Source organism: Podarcis liolepis, assembly GCF_965112155.1.
Source record: "Podarcis liolepis genome assembly, chromosome: 1".
Classification (NCBI taxonomy): domain Eukaryota; kingdom Metazoa; phylum Chordata; class Lepidosauria; order Squamata; family Lacertidae; genus Podarcis; species Podarcis liolepis.
In genome coordinates this window covers 58,483,859-58,502,604 of record NC_139554.1, presented here as the reverse complement: position 1 = coordinate 58,502,604, position 18,746 = coordinate 58,483,859, and the positions used below count along the sequence as shown (strand labels likewise).

At 40.9% G+C, this 18,746-nt stretch overlaps 1 protein-coding gene across 5 annotated transcripts in view; it reads left to right on the top strand.

Moving 5' to 3' along the window:
• Positions 1–18,746, top strand: part of ANO1 (anoctamin 1) — a 142,169-nt gene that overhangs the window by 88,842 nt on the left and 34,581 nt on the right. For 3 of the 5 annotated variants that reach the window (XM_083463156.1, XM_083463158.1, XM_083463155.1), the window contains exons 8-13: positions 1,654–1,719; positions 2,221–2,276; positions 4,919–4,960; positions 8,896–8,960; positions 11,080–11,214; positions 14,812–14,972. In XM_083463156.1, coding sequence (XP_083319282.1) covers positions 1,654–1,719; positions 2,221–2,276; positions 4,919–4,960; positions 8,896–8,960; positions 11,080–11,214; positions 14,812–14,972 — 525 coding nt within the window. The remainder of the gene's footprint in view (positions 1–1,653; positions 1,720–2,220; positions 2,277–4,918; positions 4,961–8,895; positions 8,961–11,079; positions 11,215–14,811; positions 14,973–18,746) is intronic. The other 2 variants (XM_083463159.1, XM_083463157.1) reach the window with 1 other exon arrangement.

The window sequence follows — 18,746 nt, the reverse complement described above, 5'->3', positions numbered from 1 at the left end:
GAGGAAAGGCCATAGCCTAATAGTGGAACATCAGCTTTGCATGCAGAAGATTCAATGTTGAGTCCCTGACATCTCCATTTAGGGCTGGGGTAGAATCCTGGAGAGTCACTGCCAGGCAGCATAGACAGTGGTAGATGTAGCTGACCAATGGTCTGATTCAGTATAAGGCAGCTTCCTATATTCCTATGTGATCCTCATTTGAATGGATTGACTAGCAACATCAGTGTAGGGTGGGGGCTTGTCAAACCAGGAAAAATCACTTAAATGAAGTGATTTCTTGTGGGGTTGCAGCAATAGATTTTCCACTCTAATAAAACTAGCCTAAGTCTGCCACTTGAGTAGGTCATCCATTGACATTTTGTCAAATCTTTTGTCAAGGTGTGGGCTTGTTGTTCCCAACCCTTTAATGCTTAACAGAAACACTTACTGATTTGTTTCCTGTGGGCGCTGGGAGGGGCAGGGAGCCATTGTGCAAATAATTAATGATGCTAGACAAATGAGCAGTGTTGGCATTTTCTTTCTTCTTCAGAGCATGATCGAAGCTTCTGATGAACTGGGAGCTTTTAGTAACAACTGCACAGATGGTCTTTGGCATTTAATAGACTCAGCCCTTCATTTGCCATCTACAGCCATAAACATAACAATGTGCCAGCAGTGCTAAGGCAATAAAACTTGATTATCATTTTTCTTATGGTGAGGTATTCACCTACACCTTCACTCTTTTAAGTACTCTAAACAAACAATAGCAAAAGACTCGCTTGGCCAAAGAAATTAACTTCGGTTGCAATTTCACTGCTAATAAATTCATGTGCATGTGTATGTTACTCTTTGTACAACAAATTCAAGTGAATTCCATGCTTTAGTCTTCTAAGTAAATTGGTTCAGGGTATCCCAGGTTCCATGTTATTGAGCATGAATACTCTAAATAATTTGCAGAAGGTTTAAGTAGAAATACAGAATTGGATGAAATATCAGCATGCAACTGGAAATAGTGTTTGTTGCAAGAGGCAACAAATAACTTTTGTAGACTGTGGCATTAGTATTTCTTCTTGATGCAAAATATCCTATCAGTGAAATAACTCTGAGGATAAAAAATGGGCTTAATGAACCTAGGGGTGCGAAACTGAAAATATTTCCCCTCACAGAATACATCACACTGTATGTTTTCATATTCCTGTCCAATGCCTTGTTATCATGTCAATATCCACACTGCTGTTTTCATATTGCTTTTTAATATTGGTTTTGCTGACTAGATCCAAGCCATTGTAGATAGGGTATCAGAATCAGCATGCATGTTTTCTGAGGTAACATGACCCTTTCAAAGTCTGTCAGGTATCCCGTATTTGGAAGCAGCTATATTAATGCCAGCAGCTGTAATGAAAAACACATCCAGCAATCAAATACTGCAGTCTCCAAGAGTCTGTAAGTAAGCAGTCGCTGGAATTCTGTGGCAAGCTAAAATTTCTAAGCGCATTCTTCACCCATTGCAAAATCCCAGCTATACTTACAGGAGCGCCTGATATATACTCTCTTATTCAATTTCAAATTTTAAAGATGATTCCCCTGAAGAAATAATATACATTCCTCTGAGTCCCCATCGCACAAACATTGTAACTGCTCAATCATACAACTAATAGACAAATGTGTAAACAGGGCAAGGAGAGGGAAGAAAGAAGGAAACTACCCTTTTAAATAAAAGACGAAAATGTGGTAAATATGGTAAGTATAATACCAAGGTCTTTCCAAAGGCTTTCCAAACAGCTTCTCTAATCAAGCTTAAATCTGATTTTTAAAACTCTTTTCTGTGGATGTATGTGTAAGAGAGTGGGAGGGATGGCTATTATTGACACCCCTGGTGGTCATTCCCAGCTGAACTCTCCTCTTTCTGATAACCTCGCCTTTTGCTACTTCCAAACCTATGGGCTTGCTTTTCAAATCCAACTTGAAGCTTCAGGTTGTGTAATTTATTGCAATGACTAAACTCTTGACTCCGCAGCGTATGACTTCCTCTGATTCTCCACGGCTTTCCGTTTCTTAAAACAAATCATGTTTAATAATCTATACATTCAAAAAGCTGTGAAGGCAAATTAATGGGTCAGATTCAGTCTCTAACAAAATTGCTGATGTTTTGAGAGAGAAATCTCCAGAACTGAAAAGTGGGTTTATGTGAGGGAATTCAGACTTGGAAGCATAAATAGATATCCTCTGTTGTTTTTCCAGGGATCACCAGTCTGCTTGCCAATGGCGTTTACAGTGCTGCATATCCCTTGCATGATGTAAGTGGTCTTGGAATATATTTTATGTTTCTAGAAGCTGATACCAAGAATCCTTAACATGTTAGGTATGAATGACACTATCCTAAACATCTTCAGCCTTTCAGGAGCCCAGCATCCTCCTGCTCTGCTTGCATATTACATTTTAGCAATTTCTTCAGGCCAACTTTTTACTGGTGTTGTAACACAAATAATAACTTTCTTTAGCTGTATATGAATCAGAGCCGTAAAAATGACTCAGCAAATGACCCGCTCAGCAAACAACCATGCTTTTGACCTTCTTCTGCCAAGGACACTGGGATTGCTGATACATATTTATATCCGTGGCACCATGTAGCTGGTTTCCTGATCTAAATCTCCTTGACATACTCCTAATAAATGCAACACATGCTCTCAATGGGCAGTATGTTGTAAAGGTGGATTGGTTATATATGACTTGAAACACAGGCTACGTATTAAATCATATGTACATGCATCCAGGAGTGGCCACCCTGTTGCTGCATCGTTATCAACTATCTAAAGGCTGCAGATTGTATACTCATATTTCACAATATAATTAATTACTTTGGGTGCTTGAAGATGATGATGGTACTAATAACAATAATAACTACAACATGTGTTTATTATGTGTGAATGTGATGTGTTTCCCCAGCAATATGTTTAAACAGTTTAAATATTAACACTAAAGTCGAAATAATACATTCCCAAAGAAGACTGAGACCTGCTTCTCAGTGATCCTGGGGCTATACCTGGACCCCTACTTTAGGTTGTCCAGCTTTATATTAAAAAGGAATGCATTTCAAAGTGTTGGGTAGAAATATTTTTTTATTATTAATGTGGAAATCTGCCTCTGGTCCTATTCTTTCATTCCTTTCTGCACTTAAAAAAGAATCACCTTATATTGCTACTGCCCCCCTTTTCCTGTACCAGTTCACCTTGTGACTGCTGTTTCGTGGCTTTTTCAAACCAAGCCAGAGAAACCTGTAGCAGCTTAGACACTCTGTGGAGTTACTGTAGGAGGAGGTCTCATAAGCAGCAGCTTACTTTCATGCATGTGTCAACTGACAATGTAGACACTCCTGTCTACAGAAACTAAGGCGGCGATCTCCAGCATTGCTGTGTTATACCTGGCACTAGGTGACTTTAAAAGATGAAGGAATGAAATGCTCTTAACAGGGCACATTCTTTAGTCTTCTTGTTCTTGTGAATCACTTCCAGCATGCAGTGGGAAAACTCAGGCTCAAACAATAGACAATCCTGGATAGGGATACCCATTCCTGGATAGGGATAACCTGACCACAGTAGCTCAGGCATTGGTAATCTCAAGACAGGATAATTGCAGTGCTCTCTATGTAGGGCTGCCCTTCGGTCTGGTCTAGAAATTTCAGCCAATGCAGAATGCTGCTGCTACACTGGTAATGGGAACAGACTACTGCCAACACATGACACCACTGCACTGGCCTCCTGTCTGCTACTGGGCCAGGTTAGAGACTAGAGTGCAAATCATTGAACACCTTATGGACCACTTTACCCTGAGCACCCCAGATACGTCACTGAGGTCGTGGTGGGCGTACTATTAGTGGTTCCCTGTGGGCTAGAAGCCAACAAGGGAATAATAATAATAATAATTTATTATTTATACCCCAGCCACTCTGGGTGGCTTCCAAAAGAATATTAAAATACTATGATACATCAAACATTAAAAGCTTCCCTAAACAGGGCTGCCTTCAGATGTCTTCTAAAAGTCTGGTAGGGAACATGCCTTCAGTGTTGTGGGTTCAGTTCTATGAAACCCCCTCCCACAAGAAGTCAGACAGGCACCATCCCTCTTTAGTTTAGTTGCCTGGTCAGTATTGTGTTCTTTCAGGAGCCCTTTGTACCTGAATGCTTCTCAGATGTTTTACAGTGGTGCCTCGCAAGACGAAATTAATTCGTTCCGCGAGTCTTTTTGTCTTGCGATGTTTTTTGTCTTGCGAAGCACGGTCAGTCGCAACTGCGCCTCTTCAAGCGGCTTTAAGAAAAAAGCGAACAAACTCGCAAGACGTTTTTGTCTTGCGAAGCAAGCCCATAGGGAAATTTGTCTAGCGAAACAACGCAAAAACCGAAAAACCCTTTCGTCTAGCGAGTTTTTCGTCTTGCGAGGCATTCGTCTTGCGGGGCACCACTGTACTTCTTTTTCCCCTTCTTTTTTGCGTTTCTCGATTTTAGAGGTTTTAAATTTTGGAGATTTGATTCATGTTTTTAATTTTGCATGTTTTTATTGTAGTAAGCCGCTTGGAGACCTACATGGTGAAAAGTGGGATATACTTTTTAAAATAGATGAATAAAAATGTTATTCCCCCTAGAGCAGTTGCCCAGTCTGCAAAGGGAGGGCCTTAGCCCTTGCAAGCCTGGTGTCCTCTAGATATTTTGAACAGCTCCCTTCAGTCCCAGCCTTAGCTGTTCTGGCTGGAGCTGGTGGGAGTTTTCGCTGAAAAAAATGGATGACATGAGATTAGCAAAGGCTTGCCTAGGACATGATTTGCTAATTCTAAAGTCGTGTCTTTCTCTGTCATAATTACTGGTCTTGCATGTATACAAGAAGAAAATAACACATGCCATATTTGATTTGTTGCATAATATCTCGTCTTTTCTTTTTAAAAAAGGGAGATTATGAAGGTGAACACGTTGAGCACAATGACAGAAAAGTAAGTTTGTACAAGAGGACTCACCTCTCAGAGTGTCAGCCTTATGGGTCACCTCTCGAAGTATGGATCATATGGATACATGTCAAGTTTCGGGCCCAGCCAACCCACCCAACTGATTGCTTGGGGTAGCAAATGAGAGAGAACAGTATTCTGGAAGCATATTCCAGAATCGCAGAGTCAGGGTGGGAATGTTGCAGCAGCAGGGACATTGTGGCACATGGTTTCTGTGCATGTGTGAGACACCACAGGCTTTTCTAGGCAGACTGTTAGAGCTGCAATTTTCGTGCAGATTTTATTGCAAGCAAGTCTCGTTAAAATTTGTTTTAAGCAAGTCTCGTTAAAATTATTTCGTAATAAGTCTTCATAGAACAAGGATGTTAACAGCCTTTCAAATGTAAAGAGAAATGAGTGAGATATCAGAATAAATATCCTTAGGATATCAGGCTGAAAACAAGGTTCTTAGTTCCCATGAAACTCTGATTCTGATACAGATTCTATTGCTGACCTGTTCCTCATTCCTGAGTAATCTTTTCGTTGGTGTTGGTTATTTCCTCCGCTCTTGTTTGTTAGCCAAAAGGAAGCCAGAAAGCAATGTGTACACTTTAATGAGTGTGCATGTTCCAACAATTGTAACTTTCAATAACTTTAGCAAGTATGTGTGTCTAATAATACCAGGCATTATATGTTATTCAATATTTGAGTGGCATGTTCTACCTTGAGTAATGTAATGAAAAAACATAGTTGTACTAGATTGCTAACAATCTATTTTAAAAGTGTGGTCTTTTGCTATTCAGGCATTGAACATGGTGATACTCAAAGGGTTGGGGTGAGAACAAATGACAAAAGCTTACTCCATCTAATGTTGCAAAATCGCTTGAGCAAGCCCTGCCAATTGTCCCAAATGTCATAGGAAATGCTACCCCTTTAAGGGCACATGCCATATAGTTTTCCAGTTGCAGTTTTAGGGTGGTTCTTGCTAATTTCAGAATTCCATTTATGTAGGGGACATTTTCACAAAATAAGCAATTTCTCATTGCTAATTGCTGCGTTATTCATCTGAAAGCTAAATATAACTGAACTGCTGCTCCTTCAGACAGAGGAAGGTATTGTTGTGATTCCTCTGTTCCACTGACACTTTCTCTTCCCTGCATAAATAGCAGAGGGATTCTCACGAAGGAGATGCTATTATCTGAGCACGCCAGTTGTCACTTTGTGCTATCTGGACATTCAGTCAGAGAGAAGAATGTACTACCTGGCCAAGGATTTGATGCATGCCTCTTCCCAATGCCATCTTCACTTCTTTTTCCGGTAGGGCTTAGGCCTGAACCCTCTGGCTTATTTTCAGTGCCTGGGCTCGTTGCCGACACATGAAACAAAACAGCAGCAAAGAGAGTTTATTTAAGAATACACAGAGTGAAGTATCCTTACCACAGAAGGTCGCTTCACATGCTCAATTTTATCCTCAGGTGTGGGTCACCTGTGTGCCAAATATTCACACTTCTGGTTAAATGTGAAGGGCACACATGTACAAAAATGTAGAACCCGTGCCTTTAAAATATTCAGAAACAGATGATCACCATATTCTCTCAAGTATTTAAAAGAGAAACATGCCAAATTTTGCAGGCACATACTCTTCCTGCTTTAACAGCACTAGCCTCTCTGTGGAATGATGCTGTTGCTTTAGGCAGCTGATTCTGGGTGCCCTGAAAGGACACCACATTTTTAGCTATTTAATTTACCATTGTTGTATTTTTACTTCCAAGCTTGTGTTGTCTTTGGTTTAATGTTATGTGTGAATGCAGCCAAAGAGGCTTGCCACGCAGCTGTTTAAGAGCACATAACATGAGGGGAATATGGTAGTGCCTTCCAAACAGCATGAGTGAACATGCAAAGCATTTTAGGAATCAAAACTTTGGCTAAATTTGGGTTATGGTTTATTTTTTAAAAAATGCTGATAGATGATCGGCGATTTACATAACTGAGCTTCAGATTAGATCATTCTGCTCAGAGGAAATCTCAGTCTTGTGAAGATCCCTGGTATCTTTGTTATTACTTGGCTCCAGTAAGGGTTCAAAGCCTCTTTTAAGCTGAAGACCAGAACATACTGGCCTCCCCCAGTAATTGAAGAGCATCACAAAAGGTGGATCATGTAGGGTGAGGGCTTCCCAACATTTTTAATCCATTTTGCGATTCCATAATAAATAATTGAGAAGAAGTGTGCATGCACACGAAAGCTCATACCAAGAACTAACTTAGTTGGTCTTTAAGGTGCTACTGGAAGGAATTTTTTTATTTTAAAATAATTGAGAGTTTAATTAGATATAGCGTCAAGCGCTAGACACATTTGCATCTGTTTATTAACGCTCTTTGCTGTTGTCGGCCCTTATGATATTTTGCACATACCCCACAGTGGTGTAAATCCAGACGAACTCTGTGACCTTAAATATCCGTGTTGGTATTCACCCTCGGTGCACTTTGATTTAAGAACAGAGATTAAATGTACTGTTGCTCCACGCTGTAAAGTATAGTCAGGAAGTTGCTCTGATGTGTCCAAGTCAGCATTACTACTTCCAATAAGCCTGCATAAGGTTTAATATACCAAATGCAACTCCTTTATCTGCCACCCAGCAATTGGGAAGAAAAGCAGTGCTCCGCTAAGTGTTCGCTTGCATAGACAGATGTGGTGGAACATCTCTTCCATTCGGGCCATTTCCCCACACTACTGAACCAGGAAGCCTCATTGCCACCTCATTCAGCTGCAATTTTTCATTCTGCAGATTGCAATATAAAACCTTCAATTATGAACTATGAATCAAGTGGTCAGCCCAAAAGTCCTAAATGAAAAAGTGTTACACACACACAAAAGTAACTGAAACACTTTCCTTGACATTTGGAGAATTTGGTTATTTCAGAAGTTTAATTTAAGAATTGAGATTAACTGCATGCCAAGCATAACAAATTCATGATGGATCTCTGATTTTCATAAATGCTGCAATGGCGAGATCTCCAGAGTCTCACCTCTCCTGCAACATGATAGGGTTGTGTTTGGACATTCTACTGTCATAGCTTTGGCCCAACTGACCTCCAGACTTATCCCTGTGTCCTGAGGAGTTTGGATGTAAATTCAGGGAGGTAGTGTTTGGTAGTGAAATGCATACCTCTGTGGAATATTAAAACTCACTGGCTGTAATCCAACGAACTTGCACAAATCAAAATCAATAGCCATCATTTAAAGGGGGTGTTGAACAAAATTGAGGGTGGGGCAGAATTGCAGCAATCAACAATAACACACCAAGCACAAATATTGTTATTTTTCTCCCTGTCATTACACAGTGACAAGAATAATCAATCTTTTTTGAAAGAAAGAAAGAAAGAAAGAAAGAAAGAAAGAAAGAGGCCAGCTCAGTTTTCTCTAATTTTATGGTTTTATACTAATAGTGGTCTTTATTTGATTTGGCTAACATCGTGGTAAAAAAAGGACAGAATAATAAAGAAAGATCATTTTGTCCTACTCTTAGGTTCAGTGTGCATCTTTCATATAGTGCATAATATTAGTTCAGAGACTATAAGCCAGGTTCTTCCGTCTTAACCCACACTAATAACTCAAAGAACAAACATCCTCCAGATCTATTAAGAGCCTTTCTAGTATGTGCATTGCTACAAATCATACATCAAGGCCGCTCTAGCCTCCCTCCCTCCCCCCAGCACCTTTATATCTGTCTGTTAGTTCTCTTGTAGATTAATACAAGAAGCTGTCAGTGAGCCAAACCATCAAACTCATGTTCAATACTTAATGCAAATTATATGTATTGGTGGATTAAAGAACATAAACCCACAAGATGGTGACACCAGAGGACAATGTGAACTCTGTAGTGGAAGCAAGGAAGGAACTGCTTGCTTGCAGTTTTAGTTTTAATTTTAAATTTCTTTTACAGCTCCTGTGTGAGGAATGGGCAAGTTATGGAGTCTTTTATAAGTACCAACCAATTGACCTAGTGAGGTAAGGAGAATGTGGTCCCTCATTAAACCTAAAATATTGCCTTGCCCCTTTCCTCCAAATGTTTGTTTACAGCTTGAGGCTCAAGAGAAAAGTCAAACTGCCCAGGCCATATGTTCATCCTCTCTCTGTATACAGTTTGACAACCAAGAGTGGTTCTAAACGCAGGTGGCGCTGTGGTCTAAACCACTGAGCTTCTTGGGCTTGCCGATCTGAAGGTTGGTGGTTCGAATCCCCATGACGGAGTAAGCTCCCATTGCTCCGTCCCAGGACCTGCCAACCTACCAGTTCAAAGCACACCTGTGCAAGTAGGTGCCGCTGTGGTGGGAAGGTAAACGGTGTTTCCATGCACTCTGGCTTCTGTCACAGTGTTCCATTGTGCCAGAAACGCTTTAGTCATGCTGGCCACATGACCCAGAAGGTTATCTGTGGACAAACACTGGCTCCCTCAGCCTGAAAGCAAGATGAGCACCACAACCCCATAGTCGCCTTTGACTGGACTTAACCGTCCAGGGGTCCTTTACCTTTTTACCTGGAGATGCCTGGGACTGAAGTTTCTGCATGCAATAATGTTCTCTATTACTGCACTGTGACCCTTCCACAAACTTAAGATCATGCTTATTTTGTTTTAATTCAATTTATATCCTACCTTTTCTCCAGGAACATGCATGGTTATTCCCCCACACTCAGATTTTATCCTCACAACAACTCTGTGGCATAGATTAGACCAAGAGATAGAGCCTGGTCCATAGTTAACCAGTGAGCTTCATAATTGTGTGGGGATTTGAACTCTGGCCCTCCAGGTCCAAATCCAGCAATCAAACCACTACACCATGCTGTGTCCAACAATAGGAGTGGAGAAAATGGGATCACAGCTGGGGAGGAGCAGCCTAAACTTCCACAAATTGATACCAAACTGATACCCCCCCCTTCCCACATTCCTAGTATTTCATTTTTCATTTTTTATTAAATGACATAACTGCTAATCACATTTTAAACACAATGTATAGCAAGGCCCCAAAGGTAACAAGGCAGGCGGCAGGTACTATCTTGCAACTCCACCCTTTTCAGCATTTCCCAGGGAGATGCAGCTTGGGAAAAACCTGAATGCTCTGCTACCACCACCAAATTCAAGTGACACCACCTTACTACAAAAGCAGTCATTATGGCTGGATGGAACAGTATCCATTAGCAATATACTTTGACTTAATGAAAGCTTCACTGGAAAGAATCAGCAAGGGAATATATTTTTCTCTCTAACCTCCTACTTCATTTTCTTTCAACTTTTGGCCAGACACTTCGATATATTGTGCAGCTCCATTTATCACATTCAACTGCACAAAATAAAGGAAGACTTTGTTAAATTAAGACTCTACACTTAGAATCTGGGTTTCATTTATTGCTTTTGGAACAGGAGAGTCTGTGCACTAAAAGGAAAGCTCATTTCAGACATGTGTGAGGGAAGGAAATTGAAAGCTTTTGTTTCTACTTAATGGCAAACCACAGTTGTCTATGGTGTCTGGATTTTGCAAACTATGCTTTACTTAAAGCAGGCATGGCCAAACTTGACCCTTCAGATGTTTTGGGACTACAATTCCCATCATCACTGACCACTGGTCCTGTTAGCTAGGGATGATGGGAGGTGTAGTCCCAAAACATCTGGAGGTCCAAGTTTGGCCATGCCTGGCTTAAAGGAAATGGTGTACTGTGGTTTGCCACTAAGTAGAAGCTGAACTTCCTTTGCCTTGCACTTGGGGCAGGGAGGAATGAAGACATGCCTTATTGTCCTCATAACAATAAACCATGGTTTATCATTGTGTCTGAACTGAGCCAGTATGAGGAGATCCTCGCCAAGCCTGTGGTGACCAAGATAGCTATAGAAACAGATCAGCAAAGCTGCCTGATAAGCAGGAATGGATGACTTACTTGGTGCCTCTAGTCCTGGATCTGTTCCAAGCAGCATGCAGACAAGAATCCTCCAAGGGGAAATGCATTCCAACTAATCAACAGGGCTTATTTTCTCCTTCAAAGTCAACCCTGCTGTGTGATTCATAAGCTTCAGCATGGTACAATTTAAGAAATAGTAAACATTACACAATGTTTCCCCTTCAATGTATTTCAGAAAGTACTTTGGTGAAAAGATTGGACTGTATTTTGCCTGGCTTGGCGTTTATACACAAATGCTTATTCCAGCTTCCATTGTGGGGATTATCGTGTTCCTGTATGGCTGTGCAACAGTGGACGAGAACATACCAAGGTAACATACACATTTGTGGGTTTCCATCTTCCACGTGTTCAAAACGTCCTCATTTCCTCTTATGACACAGGGAATGTCCAGTCTGCTCAGTCATGCTTGCTTTATCTTCATAAAAGGAAATGGGAAACATTAGATTTAGAATCACTGACAATCACTGACAATCTTGTACGACCAATAATACAAAAATTATTTCAGAATTCATATGATTAGTCTTAGCACTTGTATTCGTGAATAAAATAACAATGAAAACCTAAAAATATGACAATTCAAAGAAAAGACTAAAAAACAAAATTAACAAAAAGGCAGGACTACAGGTCCCACCACACTAAAAAAAAAAAAAAGGCCACAGTAACCTTCCAACTGCTGGCCAAAATCCTGGGGAGAGAAAACGTTTTTCCTGGCATTAAAACTACATAAGGGTGGTGCCAGATGTGCCTCCCTAGGGAGAACAGTCCACAAGCAAGGGGCCACCAATGAAAAGGCCCATTCTCGTGTTACCACCCTCTGAACCGCCCATGGAAGGGGCATTGGAAGAAACAATAAAACAATAAAAATGTTTAAAAAGCAGAGATAACACCCTCCCTCTACATGAAGAGATCCATTCCTGCTCCTTTCACTGCACTTGCCCCTTACTTGTACAAGACTCATCAACAGGAAATGAAATAAGTTTATCATCTGATTACAGCTGTATGAACTGTGCAGGTATATTAACTTCTCGCACATAGCTAACACTGCTGAACTCAAGATAAATGTATAAATAACAGTAGATGAAAGTATAAGTGTTAGCTTATTTCATGCCTGTTGATGAGTCTTGTATATATAAGGGGCAAGTACTGCCCCAAATCCAGAGATGCTTATATACAAAAAAGTATTGAGTGCTAATAGGTACTCAGCTTCCATGCACAGAAACTGCTTGACCGTTTCATAGATGGGAGATGAATTAATTTTGAGTATCGAAATATCTACACACTGCTGAAATTAGAAGCACATAGCTAGACAGCTTATACCAAGAACAAATTTAGTTGGTCTCTAAGGCACTACTGGACAACTTTTTTATTTTTTTATTTAGCTTGTTATATACAGTGATATTCTCTAAGAATGAGGCTGCAATGCTCTGTACGCATTTACCTGGGAGTAAGTTTCATTGAAGTCAATTGGACTTCTGAATATATGTACAGAACTGTACTGCATGTGGTCCAAAGCTGATAAGATGGGAGTTTTACTAACTTCACTTAATGATCAATTATATGTAACTTGCAGTCATCAGTCTTGAAAGCTTGCATGCTCTGACACCAACAGGTTTTATTCAGGAAAAAGATATCAGCTTACTTGCCTTATATCTCTCAAGAGTCACATTTTCTGTGGCTGCTTTCTAAAGCTTTCAGATCTTTAATTGAAAATAGATCAATATAGGGTACAGGAAATAGAAGGATGCTAATAATGTATATTAGTTAAGTGCTGCAACTTGCGACGCAGTTCTAATTTATGGGAAATGTCTGTTTTTCCTCAACATTTTTGTTTCCTTGTGGTATCTGGATGATGGAATCGCTGCAAAGATTAGACATAAGGGGTTCAGAACTTAGTGTGGCATGTGGGAGGAAAGAGTTTCCTTAGTATAGACCAGGCATAGCCAATGTGATGCTCTCCAGATGTTATTGGCCTACAAACCCCGTCAGTAAGAATGGCCAATGGTCAGGAATAATAGGAGTTGGAGTCCAGAAACATCTGCACTGGCATCCCTAGAACTAGGCTTCCGAAATGTCATTCTCTGAAGTAATCCAGTCCAGAATTGCATAGGAAACAAACAAATTTCCAAAATACATAGTAGATCACCACTTAACCCTTTCCCCCGTGACTTCTCATATTCCTTGAAGCATGAGTTTGATTCTAATGGTCATTTTTATTATTAAGCATCATAGTTCAAGAAAAATGGTTACACATTGGGAGGAGTTCTGGAGAGGCTATGAGCTTATCCACACTTGCTCTTATCCTGCTTCTCTTCCCCAGGGAAAACTGCTCTCTAGTGCTCACTCAGAACAAACAGCAACCCAATTTTCCATGGGTTGCTGTTTGTTCTGATTTAAAGCTAAAGAGCAGGTTTTCCCTGAGAAAGGAGAAAACTGCCCAGACCCATGCCTAGAAAATGCTGGTCAAGTGGAAAACTGCTTGGACGCATGCTAAAAGGTTGAAGGGAGTAGGTGTCAAAAAAACCTTCAACCAGCCTGGATATGCTTTTCTCCTTCTGCAAATTGAAGAGGACTAATGGGATGGGGAATGCATTTTGCACATGCTCCAAAGCATTCTGTTACTTACACATGTTTAAGGGATGGCACTGAAAGCAGGTCTTCAGAGAGCTGTGCTGCAAATTAAGCTCTTGAGTCCATGTATACTTTGTACATAGTGAGGGTTCCTCTGAAGTCTGTTCCCAGAGAAGGCTCACCCTTGCCCTGTCTTTCTCATTCCTATAGAAATGCCTGCCTAAACAAGTTCTTTGTGCCATGAAGGTACCAGGAGATAGGAGTCAACCTGGGGCAAATTCCATTGAAATGCCTAAACTGCCTTGACTTGTTTACTTGCTATAATTCCTAAACTGAGAGAAAATTAGTGATAGGCAATGGTCTGGTACAGAAATAATTTATGGAACATGTACGTAAATGGAATGAGAACAGGTTACAGAGCTGGTGTTTCCTCCCTAGCCACAATGTGAATTTCTTCCTTCCATCTTATGGCTTTCTATCTGCATTGTGCTAGCCAAAGTTAACATTAACCACAATTATCTTTAACTGGTGTCTGAAGACCATATTCATACCCTGCTTTCAAGCTCTGGTTAAAAGCAAACGCTGGCCAGTATTAACCAGGGTTAATGGCAGCACAGCAGTAGTTAATGCTGAAAAGGGAAGGAAAAGGAGAATGCAGAGGGTGGAGGAAAGGTTGAGGGAGAGCACAATTCCGTGGCCTGTCCCAGTTTCCTTAACTGTTGCTACATGTTAGATTATATTGGCCACTTTACACTGACACTGGGCCAGTATAGCTCAGTAACTACAACAACACTAGTTGCGTCTCAGGAGAATGGAGTAGAATGTCTTAGGGCACTGGTGTTCTGCAGGCTCCTAGGTGTCCGGGAAAGACATTTCATGCCCTAAGCATACAATATTGTACCAGCACAAAAATACTTAGATCAGCATGACATCACAAAATACAGCAATAGCAGAGCTACACCAGCATAATAGACAAACATTTAAGGGCAGAGTCTCTATAAAGCAATCAGTGCTACTTCCCTTCTTCCTTTTTTTTGTACTGTAACTTCATGCAGCTAATACTGTCATATAGACTGCATATACACTATATATTTAAAGTGTACGAAGCTATAGCTCCCAGAACTCTTAGCAAACTTCAGTTCTCAGGATTTGGGGTGCATGCTTTCAATGTATGGTGTATAAACAGCCATAGGTAAGTCTGAAATGAGGGGGTGGATTCATGAAAAGAGCTTTTGGCATGTCAGTCAGGTGAATATACAATCTGTATAAATTACAGATTGGGACCAGGGGAGAAGAATGGTTTGTATTTACCTGACATGCACTGTTTGTTTTCCCTCAGCATGGAGATGTGTGACCAGAGGAACAATATTACTATGTGTCCCTTATGCGATAGAACCTGTAGCTATTGGAAGCTGAGCTCCGCTTGTGCCACATCTCGGGCAAGCCATCTCTTTGACAACCCAGCAACTGTCTTCTTCTCAGTCTTCATGGCTCTGTGGGGTAAGAATGTCTACACGACTTTGGTTGGCCCGGGCATTGGCTGTGGTTTTTAATCTGCTTACTTGTGGAAGGAAACAAGCAGGAGGATAAATCAGTGTTTGTACAATTCAACAGTTAATTATCTGTAGATCCCCCCCTTTTTTTCCTTCTCCCATAAAACTGCCACCCTTATATTTATGTTTTGAACTGAAGGTTAAAATAGAAAGCTGCTTGGATGAATATAAAATGAAGCATTTGTCATAAAACTGCTGCATGGCATGTATAGATAGCATTAAGGGGATTGCAGAGCATGCCAACAAAATCTATTTGCAGACTTGGCTTCCAAATTAGACCATTGGAGCAAAGATTTATTGTTGGGGGGGGGGCGGTTCTTATAGAAATGGCCTTTAACAAAGTACGGTTGAATAATGACCAAGCTGCTAAGTGCATTAGTGTTATCAATAGGATGCTGTTTGTACCTCTCAAGGTGTCCTTTTATTTTTGAGGGGCATCCCACTTTTGCAAAGAGCCTTCCATGATCCAGGTATTGAGATGCTGTAGCAATTGAAAGCTATGCACCAAGCGGATTGTGTAAAATGTTTAAAAAAAACCCACCTGAGATCTAGCTGTTAAAATTCAAAAAGAGTAAGGATTTGCCTTCATAGCATGACATGATCCTGAATGTGCAATGGGGGATCTTGCACATGCATTCTTACACATGCAGCACATACCTGAGATAATGTGATATGAATGTTTGCACATAATGAAATCTATTACACGTATTCCAATTTGGAGGTGGTGTTGAATGCAGTCCATAAGCAAGATGCTCCCATAGAACTGTATCACCATTATTGCCTGGGTGGGTTTCAGTTGTTGCAACCTGAGAATGTAGACAAGGTACTTAGAGACGTGTGGGCCACTAGCACTTGTTTGCATGATCCTTTCCTGTCTTGGCTGATAGTATCTAGCTATTTGGCTAATGCCGTCTCCACCCCTTCCTCGTGTGTTTTTGCCTGGCTAAATTGTATTCTTGGACGATGGCTTCTGCTTGCCTGCATGCGCCATGGACAGATGTTTGTCTGAAAACCTCTGGCTTTTGTGTGGCCGAAATATAGACTTGTGTACAAAAGTAAGAGTTACATCCATTGGCTGTGGTCATAACCCAGATTCCCGCCCACCCCCCAGCACACACACCTGGTTAGGACCCCAGATCACCTGGTCTGGGCTGATGAGCTGTAGCTGCAGAAAAAGTGGGATGGCAGGGTGGCAAGGCATGATAGTGCTACTGATTTCCACTGTTGAAAAAGGGGAGTGGATTATGGAGATGGAAACAGTGGCCCAGGAGGATTCAAGGAAAGCCAGTGTGGAGTCAATAATGTTGGAATATTGAAGAACATGTATGTAGCAGCAGCAGGAGGAGCAGATGGTCCAGTAGAAATCCATTATAAATGCATATTAAAAGTGTCAAACACTTGTTGCTGCGTACGCTTGCAAGAAGGCACTTGTCTAAGATGTCTGCACCCTGTTGCCCCGCTTTCAAATATTAGATATATGGAGAGTAAAGTACAGCAGCTTAGACAACAGAATTTGCAGCAATTATTCTTACCCTGCATGAAATTGTAGTATGGTGCTTGTGTTTGTTTTTACATTAAGATAATTGCCTGCCACATAGAAAACTTTTTCATTATTGATGACATGTATTATGCCATTTGATATGAGAAATACAGTTCAAGTTTCCACTTGCTCAGCTGTACAGGGAATCAATTTTTTTCCTATTAAAATGCATTTCAGTCAAGTTACCTCTGTGAGAGTTCAGGACCTGGCTTCTTCCACCACCACCACCCCTTTTGACTAAATCATCTTTTTTTTTTATACTGCTAACACACACAACTGTATATTTTACTTAATAGGAGTGGGGTGGTAAGGGGTGTCTGTGTGATAATGGCAAGCTGAAATATGGACTGATTGAGTTTAGATTTAATTTTATACTGCAGTCAGCAAGAGGGAAGCCAAAAAGGAAGGAAGATGAATCTGAGCAAAACAACCTATGCCACAGAGATCGATGATTTGTTATCATGTAGAGTGGCTTGTCACATTACATGTATTGAGAAATGTGATATATAAGCCAAAGCAGAATGTCGTGTCTTTAAATAGTCTTATCCCTTCATCCAGGCAATCAAATATCCATTCTCTCCCTTTCACCTTTCCCTCCCTTTCCAATACATTTGCAAGTCCCTCAGTCTAGTCTCCAGATACTCAGAAAATATGATACACTGAGAACAGAACTCCTCTAATCAGAAGTGACCATTGCCTAGTCCATTAGTCAAAACAGTCCTATAGACCAGAGTGGGAAAACACTAGCCCCCCCGCCCCCATGTTGTTGTTGGTTTGAAATCCCATCAGTTGCAGCTGTTGAGTTCAATAAGAAGCTGGGCTGAGTCTATGATTATTAAATAAAGATGCCTATTTTAGAGTACTTTCCATGTCCACACTGGTGTTCTACCTTCCAGAATTGTCTCTAAGCCCTGTGGCGGACTAGTCTAGGCTTAGGCCAGAGAGCATTCTGGAATCCTGGGTTCAGGGATGATTGTAGGGACGACCCCAGTACATTTTCTGTTTTTAAAGCAGATTTTGATCTCGTGTTTTGCTACTTTTCTCCACAACTGTAAGTGCTAAAAATATTTCCTGCTGTTATTTTTGTTTGTTTAGGGAAAGAAGAGACTGTGCTATCAAATTTTATGTGGCTTGGCATGAATTATATAGCCAGGCATCACTTTGACCCTTCTCTCCTTCTCCAGTGACAGTAGAATCTCAAAATCACTGTGAAGAAGTGTGCATGCACACGAAAGCTCATACCAATAACAAACTTAGTTGGTCTCTAAGGTGCTACAGGAAGGATTTTTTTATTTATATGTTTTTTATTTATATGTTATGGTTTTGGAGCTTCTTCATTTTGTTTTTTTATTATTTTATTTTTACAGAGATGGATTGTTCAGCTTTGTTTTTTAATTTTTTTGCCATTGGTTACATTGGGAAGTCTGTATGTACATACCCATACACACTTCATTGCTAAGTTGGCTATTTCTAGCACAGGGCAGTCCAACATGTGGCCTGAGAGTAAGCAAGGCTTTGGGTTTTGGAAAGGAGACGTGAGGGGGCTCTGATGCGGTCCTAGAGTCCACCATTTTTCCTTCCCAAAGCCTAGTTAGCACTTTCCCAGCTTTGGGAAGGAGGTGGGTGCACTCTAGGTCCCTGCCAGAACCTTGCAACTTGCTTAACTGGCTTTGGGAAGGCAGCATGAAGGTTGGGGGTCATCAAATTTTGGCCTCGCTTCCGCCCCTCCCGCCTCACGTGTGCACAGCAAAGTAGCATGTGGCCCACAGGTCTCATGTCAAAGTACTGTTGCAGTCAACTTTGTGTGAAAAGTTGGACCACCCTGCTCTTGCATAAAAGAGGACCCAAATAGTTTTCTGTGTTTTCTGTCCTTTTAACCATGGTGGTTCAGCTGCAAGCTAAGCATTGTAAGCTTGTGCAAAGGGAAGTCAGATTTTTAGGGAGTGTATATGAATAGAATGTAGCTAACTGACTAAATTGCAGTTTGTAATCTAGTAATGAAACTCCTAGTCCTTGTTATTGCCCCACACTTCCTCTCTGATATTTGCTCTCTAAAGGCCTTTCAAAAAATTATGTTGCTATCACTGTGGCAAATGCAAGCCTTCAATGTCCACCTTGAAGAGACCAACCTCACAAGTATAAAATGGAAGAGAAACAAGTGTGTTAGTTGAGCTAGTTGGT